General features: G+C 38.6%; 2 protein-coding genes across 3 annotated transcripts; one reads left to right on the forward strand and one right to left on the reverse strand.

The window, feature by feature from the left end:
• The first annotated feature begins 1,251 nt into the window (after positions 1-1,251).
• On the forward strand, positions 1,252-7,280 carry slc24a5 (solute carrier family 24 member 5). Of its 2 annotated transcripts, none has more exons than XM_035909127.2 (9): positions 1,252-1,443; positions 2,099-2,278; positions 2,868-2,951; positions 3,181-3,284; positions 3,437-3,537; positions 4,348-4,631; positions 4,747-4,956; positions 6,393-6,494; positions 6,649-7,280. In XM_035909127.2, the coding sequence occupies exons 1-9, from the start codon at positions 1,281-1,283 to the stop codon at positions 6,969-6,971; spliced, it is 1,551 nt and encodes a 516-aa protein (XP_035765020.1). In that variant the 5' UTR covers positions 1,252-1,280; the 3' UTR covers positions 6,972-7,280. The 2 variants fall into 2 exon arrangements, with proteins under 2 accessions (XP_035765020.1, XP_006793986.1); XM_006793923.3 differs by having other exon boundaries at positions 4,750-4,956.
• A 482-nt stretch (positions 7,281-7,762) lies between these two features.
• myef2 (myelin expression factor 2) lies at positions 7,763-18,840 on the reverse strand. Its single transcript, XM_006793921.2, has 17 exons — positions 18,659-18,840; positions 17,444-17,643; positions 16,568-16,620; positions 15,609-15,616; positions 15,418-15,511; positions 14,916-15,107; positions 13,855-14,008; positions 13,702-13,751; positions 13,544-13,604; positions 13,191-13,292; positions 12,843-12,887; positions 12,644-12,742; positions 12,419-12,514; positions 12,266-12,331; positions 8,952-9,136; positions 8,338-8,389; positions 7,763-8,147 (listed from the first exon to the last, which is right to left on the reverse strand). Exons 1-17 carry the CDS (start codon positions 18,766-18,768, stop codon positions 7,984-7,986), a joined length of 1,731 nt encoding a protein of 576 aa, XP_006793984.2. The 5' UTR covers positions 18,769-18,840; the 3' UTR covers positions 7,763-7,983.
• Between the last annotated feature and the right edge of the window lie 679 nt (positions 18,841-19,519).

Below are 19,519 nucleotides of genomic sequence, written 5' to 3' on the forward strand. Positions count from 1 at the left end.
TTACTTTCTGCGCTTGGATGTCATTGTTTTTTATTTGATTTTATGTCATTTTAAGTTAAAATCTTGTAAATAAACCTTAAAAAATAAAAATTAAAAAATTAAAACTTTAAGAGCAAGTGTTTTAAAAAAAATATCTCCAAGCATACCGTCTATTTACCAGAATACGTGTGTTAGTTTTTGTTTTAGGTTTTTTTTTTTTTTTTAACATTGCCTTATTTCTTTGTTACATGACTTCCAGGCTAGGCTCTTATCAGTCCACCACAAACCCAGTCAATGCCACACAGGGGCGCCATTAACTCACAGCTAGGCTCAGCATCATTCATCACAATTAGCACAACAAAAACAAGCAATTTCAGCTTCATTCGGCTAGTGTGCACTGCTCACTGGTGCAACAGAAATGCCAGACTGATGATTTAAGCATTTGTCAACCTTAAAGTTGCTTTCATAATATAAATGCATAATGTTAAATCTTCTGCTTAATGAAATACGTGCAATAGACACAAAGCAGCCTCTCAGAAAACCAGTAATTGAATTGACTCACCTTTTTTCAAATTATCTTTTTTGGACTCAGGATAAACTATCCATCATCTTAATATCCATTCATTTCATGTCTTTGGAGCACGAAGGCGATCCACACAGAGAGCACTCCTGACTGACGCTCTTGTGGCTCCGGGGGAAACTTTGGGGCATGTCCAAACAAGCCCTGGCACCCCGTCCCTCCACATATTCACACCCCCTTTTTTTTCCTCACAAGTGAGTAGTATGGGTATCAGTCAACGGTGTAACTAAAACTACACTAATGGTTATGTTCTGTCTACAATCGCGAGTCAGATATGCGCAAAGGCCTAGTTGAGCCCACAGTGCACCCAGTGCCACTGTTTGACGTGAAGATGATCATCTCCAAATTCAGCAAGTGTGTTGCTTAAATGTGTATTTAATCAAGAAAACATTACATTTCCAATTGTAAAGTTACATTAAAACTGTGTTTAAAGAAATCTGGATTTCACCCCTGCTGCGCCTCAGGCTGGATTGTGCTCAAGCTGACTGGAATGACTCGCAACTCGTGATCCCCCATTCTTAGTAGCACCAGACTTTAAAATGTCCCCCCTCCCAATAATCTCTCTTTGCAGCTTGCAGCCGTATGTAGTATTAGATGCAGCGCTCACAACCAATTTTAGTCCTTAGTACATTTCTACAAGCTTGTAAAGACACACATGCGTCCTTGGATTAATCGCTAATTTCGTATTTATTTATTTATTTTTGTTTTATTTAATTTTAAAATGACCATGGGTACTGCTGTAGCTGTGCAGAAAAAGAAGAGAAAAGATTTTATACCTTACTTTCTGGGATTTGTAATATTTTTGTATTGCACGGTCAGTCTCCTGTCAGTAACAGCAAAAGCAGCACAGGAAAGTCACTCTGTCAGGGTGCGTCGGGCCGTGGGTAAGCATATCTGAAACAAGTGCGTGCGGGATTTTTGGGTTACTTTGTAACATTTTAGAACTGCCACAATAATCTGAGGGAGTTTTGTTTTATAGTGACAATCTGTTCAGCGTGTCATGAGTTATGTCACGGTAATAATGTGTGCGTAATCATGTGGCATAGCAACTGTGGCAATGTTTGCTCTACTAATCGTCGTGTGTTATCGGCGTGAAAGACCGTGTAACTGCCATGAAAAGAGATCTAACCATCTTGGCAGAGCGCTCTAGCAACTTGCTGGCTTATTGGGGTGACAATTTGTGTGTATGAGTTGTTAATTGTCGTTATTAGAGTCGGTGCTTTCGTCTTTTATTTGATAATATTTTCGCGTGTATTTGTCAGAAGCTGGATTTAAGAAGTTGAAAATGGTATTATCACACAACCGTTACTGGAGGCGACTGATTCATCCTCATCCCAGTCTCCATAAAGATAATCTCCCTCAGGTTTTCTGTACTGACGTATTCGACCAAAATGGCCAGACTGAAACTTTTCTGTACAATTAGATTTTAGTTCACTTTACTAAAATGTTCTAAAATATTTTTTTCTCCCTTATTTTTGCATTAGTTTACTATAACAGCCTTGATTTGAACGCGTGTGCGTGTTGTTTCTGCTGTTTTAGAGAACGAGACAGAATGCATCCCGCCACAGTCCTCCGAGTTTCCTGAAGGCTTCTTCACAGTGCAGGAGAGGAAGGACGGAGGGCTCATCATTTATTTTATGCTTATTTTCTACATGCTTTTGGCTGTCTCTATAGTCTGCGACGATTACTTTCTGCCATCATTAGAAGTAATCAGTGAACGTAAGTTCTACATAACACACACGTTTCCAATAGAACATCTGCGTGTTAGGTGAAGGTGTAGGCTTGGGTGGATGTTCTCATTGTATTTTTGCACTGTATGATTATCAGAGTAATCGGGATTTATAACAACAGATTCTAACACAATTTCTTCATTTACAAGGTGGGGGCCAAATCTACACATACAGTGAGGAAATATTTAACTTACTGAACATTTTAAGTAATAAATAAAGCTGTTAGTCAGTTAATCCTTTGGTATAGTTAATGTAAACTAGTAGTTTGGTTTTTTCAAAGTCTACAAACATTGTGAAAGTTTTCAACTTTATGCAACTATCCCTCCAACACCTAAGTATATTTTATTCAAAAAAAAACATATCCTTTTTTAATAGACGATCAAACCATGAAATCAACTGACTGACTAAACAAGCCCACAGTGGGCGGATATAAAATGTAATATCACAGACAAATCCTTAAAATAAATATATCAATCTGTTTTTAATGGGCCATTTGAGGAGGGATTGTGCTATTGTTGAACAAAACTGTGCATTATATATATTTTTTTGTTGTTGTTGTTATTTTGGACCTCTCTCAGGTCTGGGATTGTCACAGGACGTAGCAGGAGCCACGTTTATGGCAGCTGGAAGTTCTGCACCTGAACTAGTCACAGCCTTCCTAGGTAATCGCAAATTAAGTAAAAACCTAATTATGATAACGATGACCCCAGTATGATCATCTGTGTCCTTGTGGTGTTCCCCAGTCTGACACAGTGACTTTACCACATGGGAACAAAAAAGGAAAGTGTCCTTGAATTAGGCTATTTTAACTTTCAGCTCTTCATTTCTTTTCCCTGCCATGCTTCCTCATTGCTCCTGGCTTCAAAGCTAAAATGTGCTCTTTACTGTCAGGTGTGTTTGTGACAAAAGGGGACATTGGGGTCAGCACCATTGTGGGATCGGCTGTCTACAACCTGCTAGGAATCTGTGGTGCCTGTGGACTTTTAGCCTCTATGGTACATTCTGACACCATAACACATAAGATACAGACAAACATTACACTTCTGCTAACTACTTGTGTGTAGCAGTTGCACTTTTGCTCAGCCAAAACAGAAGGATCGTTGTGTTTTATGAGCATTAAACCTCTTATTTTTGTTCGCTTTATCAGGCTGGGCGTCTCACCTGTTGGCCACTATTCAGGGACTGCCTGGCATATGGGATCAGTGTTGCTGCTGTCATTGGGATTATTTCAGATAACAAAGTTTACTGGTGAGTGTATTTGTGTGTACTGACTCATCATTACATGAATCATCTTAAGACCTTTCACCACATACAAACAGGGGTTGAATTTGGGTTGTAAAAGACTTTGTCCTTTTATAAGAGACTCTATTTTATAACCCAAAGGGTGGTAACAAGATACAAAGTCATTTACAGTGTTTTATTGCCTCTTGTGATGTAGAGAAAAACAAATTAAAAGAGATCACAAAACAATTTGTACAGTGCAAGTATTTACAGGTTTGTTTTTTCATGGTACTGTCTTAACTATATCCATGGCTAAAAAAAAGCAACAACAATTTGAAGAATTACACATGGAAAATATGTTGAAATAATCCAGTGGTACAAAAGCCACTGAAAAGTATGTTTTCTGACCTTAATTGAGGGAAGTGAGACCTGCAGTTTTTTAGATGTTGATCTGGGTTCTTTTGTGACCTCCTGGGTGAGTCATCGAAGAACTCTTGAAGTCTTTTTGGTAGGCCGGTCACTCTGGTGAAGATTCACCACTGTTCCATGTTTTCTCCATTTGTGGATAATGGCTCTCACCATGGTTCATCACTGCTATTACTTACATTGATATAATAATTGAAAAGTGCATTTTGTATTTACTCAGGCTATCTTTGTCTAATATTAAAATTTGTTTATGTTCTGAAACATATAAGTCTAACAAATATGCAAAAAAAAAACTAAAAACTTAGGAAGGGGACAAATGCTTTTTCACAGCATTGTATGTTTTATTTACAATATTTTTCATTTACAGTATGAATGAACTATTAATGCTCAAATTGTGTAATTTGTTGACAGGTATGATGCTGCCTGTCTCCTGCTGGTCTACGGCGTTTACATTGTGGTTCTGTGCTTTGACCTTCGCATCAGTGAGTTTGTCCTGAGGAAGCTGAGCCCTTGCTGCACCTGTCTGGGGTCAGGTTCGTGTGAAAAGATTGAGACACAGCGTCTGCTGGGTTGGAATGACGACACCAGTTTGCGAGTCCACAGTCGCTCCAGAACAGACAGTGGGATCTTCCACGATGAGTCAGGATACTCTCACCTGTCCCTCAGCCTACACGGACTCAATGAGATTCCTGAAGGTAAGGCGCACTTCTTAGTGGCACAGTAAAACTGCTTTCCTTCAACAACACTTTGAGTCATTCGCCTTCGTGTTTGATCTACGAGAGATGTATGATGTATATTCTCTCATACCAGCAGAGCATAAAAGTGTTTTTGCCGTCCCGGAGAGCGACCTGAAACGGATTCTGTGGGTACTGTCCCTGCCCATCATCACTCTGCTTTTCCTCACCATCCCTGACTGCAGGAGAAGGTTCTGGAAGCAGTGGTTCGTGATCACTTTCCTCATGTCAGCAGTCTGGATCTCAGCTTTTACATATGTGCTGGTGTGGATGGTCACTGTAGTTGGTAAGATGGCTGTTTTAACTCTGAGTTTTCAGTTTTCATTAAACTTTTGCAGATTAGCTGCAGGTGTAAATTAGCTCATCACCCACTGAGCCACGGCAGATCACAAGTGATGAAACTTGTGAGAAAAATGTTGGATTTGCAGAGTACAGTCACATGTTGGTCTGCTGGTTAATTCCTGGGATGCCATTGTCTGGGCAGGTTCAGAGGGGGCCTATTGTAGCTCCAGTGGGCCATGTGCCTAGCCGGCCACAGCAATTAACAGGGGGCTCACCCCTAGGGAAACACAGTCACATGAGGACTGGGTGTATACAGGGCTTCAAGAACCCCTCCACCTTCCATCTAGAAAAGAATGAACTATAAAACAGATCCACATTTGGGGTAAAAAGGCAATATTATCATGTGACAGTGGCAGGTCTACTTAATGTATAATGAGATTATTATCCAATAGTTCTCAGAAAGGCTCACATGCAGGGAAAGTTGAGTCTTAGGAAATACCAGGCATGTAGGCTCTGCACTGAATTGGACAGTACAGAGAACTCAGTCACAGTTCACAGGCAGGATTGTAAGGATTCATTTAAGGTGGTGATTAATATTGGTGAGTTATTTTCTGGATCACTTTGCCTGAAATCTATTTATTTTCCTATGATGAATGTGGATTCTGGATAATGGACAATGTCTAATTTCACTTAATTTTCAAAAAGAGACAAGGAGCAGATGTGCCGTTTACTTAATTTGATAATAGAATTTCACATTTTTATGGAAGATCCACAGTACTATGTACATTTGAGCCACCCCTCATTTCTTGATATTTAGCTTTGGTCTTGAGAAATAGTTCCTTCAGTTTTCTTCAGGTTGAAAGTTTTCCTTAGCTGCTTTTTCAGTCATTTTCAGCGCTTCTACCCGACCCTTTACAAGAAAATGTTTCTGTTGAGCAACTTAACCCTGACGTATGAGTCATTCAAACAAAAAAAGTACCCAACCTAAGGGAAGAACCAGTGTTGTGTCTACACATTACAGACGACTTCGCAGAGAACCAATGTTAATTTGTATCTTTAGGCACTTTGTTACTAGCAGCCTGTCGCAAAACATAATTTGTTCACATTTTTCACTGACTTGACTACAGAAGTGGTATCTCTTTAGTTGAGAATGTCAAGAAGCTATTCTTAAGGCTGGAAAACGGAGAAAATTCTCCACAGCCATCTGTAAAACACAGAGGAGGCTCTGTCATGGGTTTGGCGCTTCATTTCAGGCAGGTGTGTTAGACACAGAAATTGTACTGTTTTTGCCTGATATACTGCATTTCCATTAATCTCTGCACCTATTTCGCTTGCAAGACATAAAAAAAATGAGTAGAAGTTCAATATTTTTGCACAACACTGTATCTTGAAGTTATTGGTAGGGTAATCTGACCTTGTGTTGGCATTGTGTTTATGCAGGTGAGACCCTTGCTATCCCCGATACTATTATGGGACTTACTTTGCTTGCTGCTGGAACCAGTATACCTGACACCGTGGCCAGTGTGATGGTGGCCAGAGAAGGTAACACTAATTTCCAGTTTCATTAACTTCATTTAAAATTCCTGAACAACTGCTTGCTGTACATTTAAACTTCCACAGCTTGTTCACTCAAAATACAGGAATGTTGAATTCTTTAACATTTCAATGTAAACTTTATTTTTCTCTCTCTCTTAAGGGAAAGCTGATATGGCCATGTCCAACATTGTGGGTTCTAACGTGTTTGACATGCTGTGCCTGGGTTTGCCTTGGTTCATCAAAACTGCCTTTGTGGACACCAACAACCCTGTAGAGGTCAACAGCACCGGACTGGTGTTTATTTCCTGCACACTTCTCCTTTCAATTGTCTTCCTTTTCGTAGCCGTGCACATCAACGGATGGAAGTTGGACTGGAAGTTGGGAATCGTTTCTCTCATCTGCTACATCCTCTTTGCCACTCTGTCTATCCTGTATGAGCTGGGAATTATTGGGAATAATCCCCTAAGGCTGTGCAGCGACTGAGATCTGACCTTCTCAGGACTAAAGCCATATTTTCTGAGACAAAACAAAAATGTTAAGCTTTTAAAAATGTACAAATACCAAGTTGCTACGGCGCGCATACGTGATGGTCACCTCAGTGAATGATCTATTGGTAATATATTTTACTAAAGGTGGCAATGTTCCTAGGATCATTCTTTTGGGCGTGTACACCGAGATCCAGACAAGACCAGTATCATCACAAGGCCCATCTTCACATTGCAAGACATTCCCTGTCTTACATAAGGGTCATGAACAAAAAGCTACTGCTCCCACAGGTTTACTGCAGATTTCCAATAAGAAAAGAAATAAAAGGTTTAAACTGAACTCATCTGGCCTTGTCCTCCTTTTTAAGAGGGTGGTTGAGCTAAAACAAAGACTTATTTCTCTGATAAGCTTTTATGAGCGAGAAAGAAGGGTTAGAGCCATAAATAGTTAAAAAAAAAAAAAAAAAAAAGAAAGAAAGACTTTCCACTCATCTTCAGTTCCCTAAAACTGTCACGCATTTTTTTTCCACAACCAAGTTTGCAATGCTTACGTGGACTTTAGACACTAATCTACCCCCAGAACAAACCCAACAAAACTTGAATTTCTTTTGTTCCTATAAAATAAGCTCATACTGAGTTTCATCTGTGGACTATTGTGGTATTTTTTAGATTTGAAGTTGCCAATGTAGAACACTGTTCTTGGAGGGTGGGGGCAGAACTACAGCAAAAGTTTACACAATGAAGAACAACTTCGAGACTTTGATCTCAGGAGAATTTACAACCACCAAGTTTAAAAATTACAAACTTTATTTGGTCAAATAAACTGTCTCACAAATTAAAAAGGGTTTATAAAACAAAATAGCTATGTAGTTTACATTAAACAAAAAAGGACGAAAGAAAGAAACAGTATACACGTGAAGATATGAAGTAATTGTGTTTTTAAAACAAAACAAAAGATCATTGGCAAGGGGACTGAATGTGTACGTGTTAGCTTCACTTCTACAAAGGATCTAGGCGTTTCGATCAATACGGACGTCCACCTCTCGGCCATTTATCTTGGTTCCATTCATCATCCTGCAGGCCTTCTCGGCACTCTCTGGAGAGTCGAATCTCACCGTTCCGCATCCCTTCGACTTTCCATTCTCCATCTTGATCTCTGCAAACATTACCTGACCTGTAGCAGAAAAGAACGAGCAACGGCTGAATTTTGAAAGCAGAATCTTTAACAAAGTGCTGATTAAATCTTAGATTTTGGCCTTTGTTTTCAGCAATCAATTGTGGTGAAATGCTAAAAGTGCTCCAGTGGTTCATGAATTAAACAGAGAATATTTAATTCAGTGGTCTATAATAAGCGAAACACTTACCACAGTGACTGAACTTGTCTTTCAGTTTTTGCCATGTCAAATCATAGGACAGCTATAAAACAAAAATATACTTCAGTCATTACATTAGTCAGCATTAACACATTTACAGCTGGATCTTTGTACAGCAATCAAACATGTCAAAGATGACATTGAACTGATCATAAATCCTCCAAGCAAAAATTAACGATTCATCAAAGCACACCACATATTATTAATAACTTTGTGTGCTTATGCAGCTATCCAATCAAAGGCCCAGCAACAATATATTTAATGACATCTAATGAACGTTTATCACGTTAAAGTTTAACTGCTCATGTTAGCACAGCGAACTGATTAAAGAAGCAGTAAATTTAGATACACAAATGTCTTGAGAACACATCTAAACAAAAGAGGAATGATGGGGGGGGGGGGGGTTACAAGAAATTCTAACACAAGTGTTTGCTAAACCTGGACCTTTGAATGCCCCTTTAACATTTTAAACTTTGAGTGGCAACATACTATAGTGCTTGCACTATGACTACTATTACAACTGACTGTATAGGAAGATAAGGATGTCCACAGATGTAACAGCTCTGCAAATCAGAATAAATGAACATGGTTTTATTTCTGCTTACATTTCGCACAAATATCTGGCAACCTGCTTTGGACCCTGAGCCTCTGTCCGACATGCCACCACCCATGTGGCCCGGCCCCCCGCCGCCATAGCCACCAAAGCCACGGTTCATGTCCATTCCTGACATTCCCAAACGGTCAAAGCTGGAGCCCATTCGGTCCATCGACATATTTCCCATTCCCCCACCTGAGCACAAACACAGAAGCGCACACAATACAATTTAACCTAATGCACAGTTAGGTTTTAACAGGGTCATGTTTGCAGTTTCCTGCACTGCTGCAGAACTACAAAGCCTCATGACAGATTTCTGTGAACTGGGACTTTAAAAACACTTTGCACCGCTTTATGAATAGATTTTTTATTAACTTATTCTAATAAAATGTAACCAAAGTGTATCTAAACAGTGCAGAAGAGGATTGATTTTCCACTTCCGAACTTGCTATCACAGAAGCCAATGTCGCCATGACACTGTTTATACAGTGGGTGCAGACTCTGTACCAGTTTAAATAATTAGTCACCACACTGCACGAAGAATCAATAGGAAAACTTCATTCTTTTGTGAAAAGAAAACATTTTAACTACTGACAAACCACTATACCCCTTTTTGGTCTCTAACAAGTAATTGCCGATCTCTGGGAAAATAAATACTATAGCATTTGCTATGGTACAGGCAGCAGTGTTCTGAATACTTTCAGTCGAATAATTTAAACAAGCCCAGGATGAAATGGAAAAATACCATAAGGCTGGTCAACCAAAACTTGACAACTCCATCATAGATTCCGCCTTACACTGTAACTGTAAAGGTTTTCAGGTTTGTGTGGGTTTTTTGGCATACATGAAACAGAGAAAGTGCATATTTTCTCTGTGGGTTGCTGTGGCCAGCCAGGCACATGACCCTCTGCTGTTTTTTTCTTGGTCTTCAAAATGCATGTCTTTTCTCCAAGTACCATATTTTCCGCACTATAAGGCGCACTTAAAATCCTTTAATTTTCTCAAAAATCGGCAGTGCGCCTTATAATCTGGTGCGCTTTATCTATGAATTCTGGCTGTGTTTACTGACCTTGAACCAATTTTATGTGGTACACAGCGCTCAAAAATCAGTCAAAAAATGTTTTAGTAGGACTAAGCTACGAAGCCGCACTGCTTGATGGATTGTCTGAGCGTTATGGCTACCGTAATCAGGAGCCTCACGGCTCATAGTAATCTGGGTCCACAACTCCATCCGCATCAGGTCCCAAACGAACACTGTGTAAATTCTTTCATCTTTAATAAAATGATCAGTGTTGCTGCTTTACCAGGTGTAACAATTACGTTTAACATCCAGGCATCCATGAAAACAGAATTTATTAAATTTAACGGAGTTAGAAGTTAGCAGATAGTTAGCTCGCTAGTTTCGCTAGTTACCTAAACATGATTTGCATGTTCTGACTGAGAGATTTCTGGGCAAAAATAAAACATACAGCTCTGCTATCACTTCCAACATGAATGAAGACAGAAAACTACACAGCAGTGACGTTTGTAGGGTTACTGAAGTTGGACTAGCTGGTATATGATGCTGTGCTAGTGATCGCTAGCGACACAGAGATGTTAGCATAACAAAGCATAACACAGTGGGCCCAAAACTCCATCCGCTTCAGGTCCCAAAGTCAAACGAACACTGCAGCATCACTGAGAGTTAAAAACTTTCTAAATTCTTTCATCTTTAATAAAATGATCAGCGTTGCTGCTTTACCAGGTTTAACAATTAAGTTTAACATCCAGGCATCCAAGAAAATAGAATTTATTAAATTAAACGGAGTTAGAAGTTAGCAGATAGTTAGCTCGCTGGTTTCGCTAGTTACCTAAACATGATATATCAGGTTCTGACTGAAAGATTTCTGGAAAAAAATCAAACGTACAGCTCTGTTATCACTTCCAACATGAATGTAGAGAGAAAACTACACAATAGTGACGTTAGTAGGATTACTGAAGTTGGGCTAGATGGTATATAATGCTGTGCTAGTGATCACTAGCGACACCGCTATGTTAGCATACCCAAGCATAAAACAGTGAACCTGGAGAATGAACGCTAACCTTTTTCCACTTGATAAAAGTTCCCAATGTTTTTTTTTGACAAATGCAATCGCATGGAAAATAGCTGTAAACAGACCAAACTTCAGTAGGGGAGGAAAACAACTGAGATACTCCAGGCACAATATGAGGTTAGTCATTAATGTAAGATAAGATAACCTTTATTAGTCCCACACGAGGGAAATTTGTTACAGCATAAAGCGGACAGTGCAAAGTTACATAGCAAAAACTAGAAAAACACTAGAATAACATATACTGTTGTTCTGGTGTTTATAGAGCAGCTACCAGAGAATTCAACATTAATGAATTGATGGTACGGAAGTGAAGGAAGCAAGAGGAATGAGTTGAGTAAAGTTTGACTTATCTGACTGTTTTGTTTTGTTTAATGCGCTTTATAATGCGGTCGACTTATGTATGAACATAGACCCGTTTGTCGACAGTGCGCCTTAAGGTCCCATAAATACGATACATTTCCACAAATATGAGTGACACACACAAAGAAAGAATTTAACTCTTCTATTTTTCTTTAACTCCTCACTGTTTTAGAGTAATCTAATTCATACAAGAAAACTTTTATATCTTATTCTTTATTTATCTTACCAAAAATAAAATGCATGTGGTGACTGAGTCTGTTGTGACTCTTAATAAGTAAGAGGTATTAATACACTACTTTCTTAATCTGTGTGACAACCATGACCACACGTTTCCACACCCACTGCTAAGTGTATGACAGTTCAGGAGATTAGATTGCTGTAATCAGCCATAAAGATCTAAGCTTCTGTTTCTCTATTCAAATGTTATCCTTTCCTGTAAGAAAGAAAACAGAGCCCCAATTTATGCAATGCTGCAAAGATGATGACTCTATGCTTCCCACATCATTGTAAAGCTTACCAGCAAACATTCAGCAACAACAAGGCTACTGCTTTAAACAGGTAGGAAGCATGATATGAGAGATGTTACTTATGTTATAGCAGGAAATCCTGTTAATTTTGTTTCATTTTTTAATTTTTCCATGTTTATCAATTTACACTGTTTAAATTCAAGTAAAAGAGTTACATTTTACCAAAAGGGTCATACTTGGAAAAGACTAAATATATTAGCTACTGGAAGGAAAGGATGATTTGGGGGCAGCCCAAACTTTAAGTAAGAGTTCTGTTATGGAGTCTCATGTACCTTTAATTACCGAAGAACTGCTATAAAAATGATAATTGGAAACACTGTGTATTAAGATTTTTTTTTCCTAACCTGTGCCTAATCCAGTTCCCATGTGCCCCATGCCACCACTGCCCATGCCTCCTCCAAAGCCTCCACCTAAAGAAGAGTGCAAGTTGATGCAAATCCGATTATACCACGATGCAGTAGAACTCACAGCCTCACTGAAGTGAGAGTATAACTTACCCATTCCTCCAAAAGAATCCCCAAATCCTCGATTCATTGGCATGTCACCGTGCCCAAAGTCCCGATCCATTCCACCCATTCCTGATCGGTACATATCTTAACGCCAAAAATACAACAAAAGAGAAACAAAAAAATCAACAATAAAACGAGATGACACATTAGTTACCAATAACAAACAAGAAAACCTGATTTTTTTGGCCCACTGAGGGTAAAACACAGACTTACCTCCCATTCTGCCAACTGGTGCCATGTCCCTCCCTCCAAAGCCACCCATACTGCCCATGCTGTCCATGCCTCCAAAGCCTCCACTTGCACTACTCATTCCTATCAAAAGCAGAAGAGAAAAAAGAAATCTCCTTTGTTAACACCCAGGTAACCATGGTCATTCAACAGGAAAGAAACTCATAGGTAGCAAAACGCTCACCTCCCCCAAGTCTGTTCATTCCACCATAACCTGATACATCCATACCTGGCAAAGACAAAGGAATATCGTAACAGCGCTTAAATATTATCTGGACAGAGTTCTGCTCATTTCATTTCTTTGCACATCGAGGCTAATAGAAAAACAGACACTGGTATGTTGCATATATGTCAGTCTAACTTGAACACCGTTAATATTGCCTTGAGACCCTAATTTGATGATCAGCTAGTGGAAATGTAATTCTGTCTGATAAATATTGGCTTGTAAAGACAAACTGTTGCAACTCGGCATATATATGACACACTTTGTACTGAATATAATTTAAACCTAATATCTCAAAAGGTGACTGACCTCCAGGTCCCATAGCGCTCATGCCGCCTCCACCACTCAAGCGGTTGGCATTGATGGGTTGACCTCCTGGCCCCAATCCCATGCCAATACCACCTAGACCACCTACACAAAGAAGAAAAATTCCTTCTGTATTGTCTCCAACCACAAGAACTGCTCAAGACATACTTCATACATACTAAAGGCGCACTGCCATTTTGGTGAACAAATTATTTATTCACTCACACACCATCTTGTTAAAATGCAGCTGTTCACTTCCTGTTCTGGTAAGACGCGTTTACTTGATTAACGATAATAAAACTTTTTTTTTTAATTAAGTTTTTTCGGTTATGATGACGGAATAACAGCAAACTCACGTGGTAACTGAGGTGCTTTTTCTACTTGCCGGAAGTCTTCAGCAGGTAGAGATTTCTCATCCTGCAAGACCAAGCATTTTTCTTTGCCCACATATTCACATCCTCTGCATAGCTTAAAGCACATTGTAACTTAACAAACAAAAACAACACACACGTACCATTTTTACGTGCATCTGCCTGTCGAAGAGCATCTGCCCATTGAACATGGCTGGAATCAACATCAAGGAGAATGCTGTGGTAGATATTGTACAGAATAAGTTCTTTTTCTCTTTTTGTTTCTTTTTTAATTAATACTTAATTATAAAGGATACAAATGGCCTGCACAGCTTCCAGTGACTGCTCAAAAGTCACTGTTCCCATCCCACGGCTCTTGCCATCTTTATCTTCCTTTACATCTGCTCGCTTCACCACACCGGCCATACTAAACACCTCTTTTAACTTCTTCCACCCCACCTTAAAATCCAGCTGTTGAACAACAGAAAGACACCAGTGAGTTTAATAAACAGAAAAAAAAAAAATTACTACACAGATTTGGAAACTGCTATACCTCCATATCAGTGACAGCCATACTGTGCACACTGTGTGGTAAAGATGGCACAGCAGAGCTTTTGTAGCCGTCTCTTATGGAGGGTGGTGACGGTGGTACAGTGGGGAGTTCATTTCCCATTTTCAGTACGAAGACAAAGTAAAGTGGATTATACTACTGCTTATGGTAAATAGTAAACATTAGTGGATGGATATCACATGAAAGGAGTTAAAACAATACTACCGTATGTCAGTAGTTATTCTAGTTATTTTTGCTTACTTAGGGGTCTACTAACTCTTTTGGTCGGGGTAGAACAGTGGTGCAGGGTTTAGCACTGTCACCTCACAACAAAAAGGGGTTTGAATTCACCGGCCAGCTAAAGCCTTTCTGTGTCGAGTTTGCATGTTCTCCGAGTGCCTGTGTGGGTTCTCTCCAGGTTGACCGCCCTCCCCCAACAATAATTCTAAATTACATGTTTGTGTGTAAACAGTTAACGGTAACTGTAATGGTGAAAGTGGATTTGCTTGCTAAACAGTTGTAGCTACAGCATATACACATATCATAAAAAACGTTTTTGTTTTGTTTTTTAAATTACACAATGTTTAGGCCCAGTTGAAGGTCCATTAAACTCCGGTGGGCTGCCAGGCTTAAAACAGACTGGCACAAATCCTGTAGAAACATATGATTGTGGATGTATTTCACAGCTGGTCAAATATTTAATTAGTAATACTAATCTCTGGTGCCAAGCTATTAAATTACTTTAAAGCCTTCACTATGTATACGAGTCTGCTATGCAGATGTCTACAATTGCACAGTGGTAATTAATGTTTAATAACATTTCCTTACATTAGCTACAAACACAGTGTTGCCAAGTCGCCCAGCCTCCAGTGCATGGATGACTTCAGGTGGGATGTTAGGGTTGTTAGCAATGGAGGGCGGGAGGTTCATCACACCAGGCCCCATGTCCTGCCCACGGCCTCCCTGTTGACCCCCTCCCATGCGTTGCAACACACGGCGGGCATGCTCTCCATCAGGGTCCTTAAATAGAAAACATTACCATTTAATCAATATTCTACATTATCACAAATGCTAAATTTGTGATAACATTTAAGAAAAACAACTAAAACTAGAAAAATCCACAGTGTCATTTTAATTTGGTGGTACATCACTGGATAGTTTCAGATCTCATGTTAACAAAAACATATGTAATGTAACAATGCTACATCATGGTTACCACCACAATCTTTTTATGACTGCTTCATATGCCCACAATCAACAGAAAATAACAACATAAGATCAGCTTTTCTTTAAAAAAAAAGAACAGCTAAATTTAATCTATGATTCTCACCTCCTTGATGTTGAGTGGCCTTCCACTCAGGTCATGTTTATTCATAGTTAATACTGCCTTCTTCACAAACTCCTCATCTTTGAACTCCACCACACTGTTGAACGAGGCAAACGGAGACGCCACATGAGTCAATGCGAGCACAACATATAAAAACAAAAAGTTCTTTCTTTGAGAAAAATAGGGTTTCTTACCCACACCCCTACGAAGGTGGCATCACAGGAGTTCAGGAGTCACAGAAGGAGGGAACAAAATACAGTTTAAAAACAAGATATTACAAACAAAAACATAATATAACATCTCAACTAGTTTTTAATATGATTTTTATGCATGTTGGCCATATTTTCCCTGCTGGCTTGAGCCGGCTGGTTTTTAACTTTACTGCAAACAAGAAAAAATGCTGAAAAAAAACAAAAACAAACAAACATCACATTTCTTAATAATTAAAGATATTATAAGAAGAAAAATATCTAAACAGTAATATATAAAGGTTACGGTTAAAAAAAACCCAAAAAAAACAAACACATTTGTCAGTAATATTTAAACATTCTATTATTTTACCTGAAAATATTTAGGTTTTGAACTGGACATTGATTAGATGAAAAAAGCAACAACAAATGTATTTAGTACATTGTTTAGGATTAACAAGTTGTGACTTTAAGAGAAAAATTGTGTGGTTCATCTTTAAATCTATTGCATCATTTGTTGCCATTTAACATAAAGACATAACAAAAACAACTACGTGGTCTTTTGCAACTGCTTTGTTCCATTAAACAGAAAGCTTTGCCATATAACAGAATTGTAAAATAAAATTTTGAGACATGAGGGTCAATCAATAAGACCAATCACACAACCCCGCATTTCCCTTTGGAAAATGGCCAAACAAACAAACTTTTAAACCAATTGAAATGACAACAACAAAAGCAAAAGGATACTCTTAGATGAGTTCATTGGCTACATTTCCAAAAGTCAACAGGACATCTCCCTTTCAAATGAAAAATCAATCATTAGCCATCTTTCAGGCTCTAAACACAACCTATAGTGTCTCCAGTTCATTTAACCCAAAGGATCAGAGCCTAAAAGAGCACTACATTATTGAGAGCCTGCTGAGGGCATTTAAAACCTCGTGCAGCAATTTGGCCACATCACTTACCCTTGACTTTCCTTCAGCATCCTTAAAGAGCTCCACGTATGTAACCTCACCAACTACATGAGACATACAAAGGGAAAATACCAAAAGAACAAAGGAATTTAAGTCACCAAGTCTTCAAATCACCGCTGGCCTTGGCAATACAGCTACAGATGGAGATGTCCCCATTGATCAACAGCCAGCCCAGACCAACATCCCACCAGACAACACCATGCCTTTCTGGGCAGTGACTGAGACACCCAAAGGCCAAGGCCAGAAAAATAAAAACAAAAACAGCAAAAAACAAAAACACAGCTATATTAAACCTGGGGATTTCAAAATTCAAATCAAAAGACTTCAACGTGATCAGTTTAGCAACAAATTCCATTCAAGGCAGTTGAGATGTTTAAGCTGTCCTTTGACCTTTCAAAATATCTTTTTTGGGAACTCTGTATTTCATAAAGTAAAACATTGGAATATTTTTCATTGATACTAGCAAGATTCACCTTAATTCAGATGCAACAAAAACATTCAACAATCAAAATATTCCTTGCTGGATTGAGGTTACATTTTGGAGCTGACAATCCATTAAAACAAGTAACAATGTAACTACATAAATCCTACTTTTTCCTCACATACATATCAGCCCAAGCTAAATTGGTGCCCATCCAAAAATAAATACATAAATAAAAGAATTAAAACTCCAATAACCTTAAATCACAATATGGTGGTTCCTTAATATCTGCACTAAGTATATCCACAAAAGCTACACACAAATTAGCTGCCATTAGAAGCAGACGTTCAAGCTTGTAACAAAACAGAACAAAAGGTCAAAATCTTCTTTTCAGCTGAAGAGAGAGACAGAGGGAAAGACGCCATACCCATCACTGGGTACATTACCTTTATCACGCATTAGATCTTTAATTGCCTGCCACTTCATATCATATGGGATATTGCTGATGAACACTCTGTTCCTATGAGCACCCTTCTTTTCTCCACCATGTTTGTCTTTGTAGGGATGGTAGCGGCCTCCTCTTCTGCCTCCAGAGGATTTCTCTTTACCATCAAGCTTTTCTTTGGGAGGCTTGCCTTCTTCTTCCCTACAAAATACAGAGAAGTGCAGGTCAACATCTCTAAACATCTTCCACAGATCACTGGGGCATCAAATTAAAAATCTACCCTTAATAAATTTGTTTGTAATAACAGACTCATCCTTTGTGATTTGCTTTACAAATTTAATTTATACCTTTTTTAACCTTATACATACATAAAAACTCTATAATATGGATCTAAAGTAATAATAATAATAATAATAATAATATAACAACAACAATAATAATAATAATAATATCCTCTAAAATAGCCAACAATATGCATGCATACGTGCTAGACAAACTTTGGATTTCTTTGCGTGTAAATGACAACTACGTGAGAAGATGAATGCATGAACAAATTATAAGAAAAAGTATTCATGCAACTTCTGATTTCGCTAAAGACCAACATAATGAGGATTTTAACCAAATGTGACATTTTATAAATCCTTATGAAAATACAGCACACATTTTAAATGAACGCATACTTTAATGCGTATAGAGCACTTTAAATGTATTGAGCCGGTCTAATTTTTGTGCAACAGCGCGAGCCATTAGCAGCTAACCGCAGGTTTGTTAGCATAGCAAAGCGCAATGGCCATGAACAATTGCATTAAGATCAGAATAGGTTGCTAACTAGTAAACGCACAGCTTATTTTGCTTGTGGTCAACCTAACTAATTTAATTAAAGTAAGGCTGGCTTGTTGATTACTAGCGCTGAATTTCAGAGTTTCGTTGGCTTTAGCTAAATATGAAAGCACAACACAATGGAGAGTAGCACCTAACCGAGAATGACCCATTGCACCAGCCTTGTAACATTGTGGCCACAGTTTATGGAAATGCATATATACCTGAAAGTCTTACATTATATTTAAATTTAACACATATACTTCGACGTTTAATTTCTTACAAGAGATTGGAGGATTCTTTGCTAACAATAGCTAATATTCAAGGACTCCATTTTAGCTAAGCTAGCTAACAGCGACGCAGAAGGACCAGACAATATTACAACTTTTTAACTCACATTTTCACACCGTTGGGTGTTTCTTCAGATGTCTCGTCGGGTTCCGACTTGACTGATTCAGAAATTTCCTCCTCCTGTGGTTCCTCTTTAGCCGTTTCAACATCTGCCATGTTGATGTTTATTTTCCCCACACACAACGCAGGATAACTCGATCGCTACGCAGTTCAAAATGTGCTGGGAAGATATGTGATTCCAACGCGAGATTTGGGCGCTGTTGCTAGGCATCGTGGGAGAATTGTCAATGGACACGGGTGAAAAGGAAAAATTAAATCCTTTAAAAAGAATGTGGACGCGATTTCTCTCTAAATTGAGAAGTGAAGAAAGTAAAAGCTTCTAATGCAGCGATTCTTACCTTTTTTTCTTATGTGCCCCACTTTATTTTAGCAGTAAAAAGGATTCCAAATTGAGCAAAACCATGAGCAAACTTTTGTTTGTCCACCAAAGCCACTTTATACATGCACACAACAGCGTGCGAACAAGCGTCTACTAAAATGAAAATCGTTGGATACTGTGAAAATGTCTTCTAACAATATAGTGCAAAAGATTTCTTATAAAGTATTATAGAGTAACAACTATTTTATATGCGTATTTGTCCCCTTTCCAGATAAAAAGACAAAACAAAAAAGAAACATAAATTGTGGTGATGTTCGGGTACAGAATATACAGAAGTTCAGTGTTATAGAATCAGTTTAAACTTTCTTAAAATATGATCCAATAAAGCTCCAAGGTCCTTCAAGCACATCAGGTCCCAGAGAATTGCCTGCTCCACTAATTTGATCTCCATAACATCGTTATGGCAGCTTTCCATCCTCAAACTGTTTGGTTTGTTTTGCTTTAAGTTTATTAAAAATGATCAGTTTG

Source organism: Neolamprologus brichardi, chromosome 1 (genome assembly GCF_056152115.1).
Source record: "Neolamprologus brichardi isolate AB-2024 chromosome 1, ASM5615211v1, whole genome shotgun sequence".
Lineage (NCBI taxonomy): Eukaryota > Metazoa > Chordata > Actinopteri > Cichliformes > Cichlidae > Neolamprologus > Neolamprologus brichardi.

Bases quoted from the DNA above. Each gene is read 5' to 3' on its own strand.
- myef2 (XM_006793921.2), bottom strand. From the start codon at position 18,768: ATGGCAGATGTTGAAACGGCTAAAGAGGAACCACAGGAGGAGGAAATT. The intron at 14,009-14,915 runs GTAAGGAAATGT...GTTGTTCAACAG, and splicing joins ACACTGTGTTTGTAGCTAAT to CTGGATTTTAAGGTGGGGTG. The intron at 8,390-8,951 runs GTAAGCAGAAAT...TTTGTTTTATAG, and splicing joins GCCAGATATTTGTGCGAAAT to CTGTCCTATGATTTGACATG.
- slc24a5 (XM_035909127.2), top strand. From the start codon at position 1,281: ATGACCATGGGTACTGCTGTAGCTGTGCAGAAAAAGAAGAGAAAAGAT. The intron at 4,632-4,746 runs GTAAGGCGCACT...CTCTCATACCAG, and splicing joins ACTCAATGAGATTCCTGAAG to CAGAGCATAAAAGTGTTTTT. The intron at 6,495-6,648 runs GTAACACTAATT...CTCTCTCTTAAG, and splicing joins TGTGATGGTGGCCAGAGAAG to GGAAAGCTGATATGGCCATG.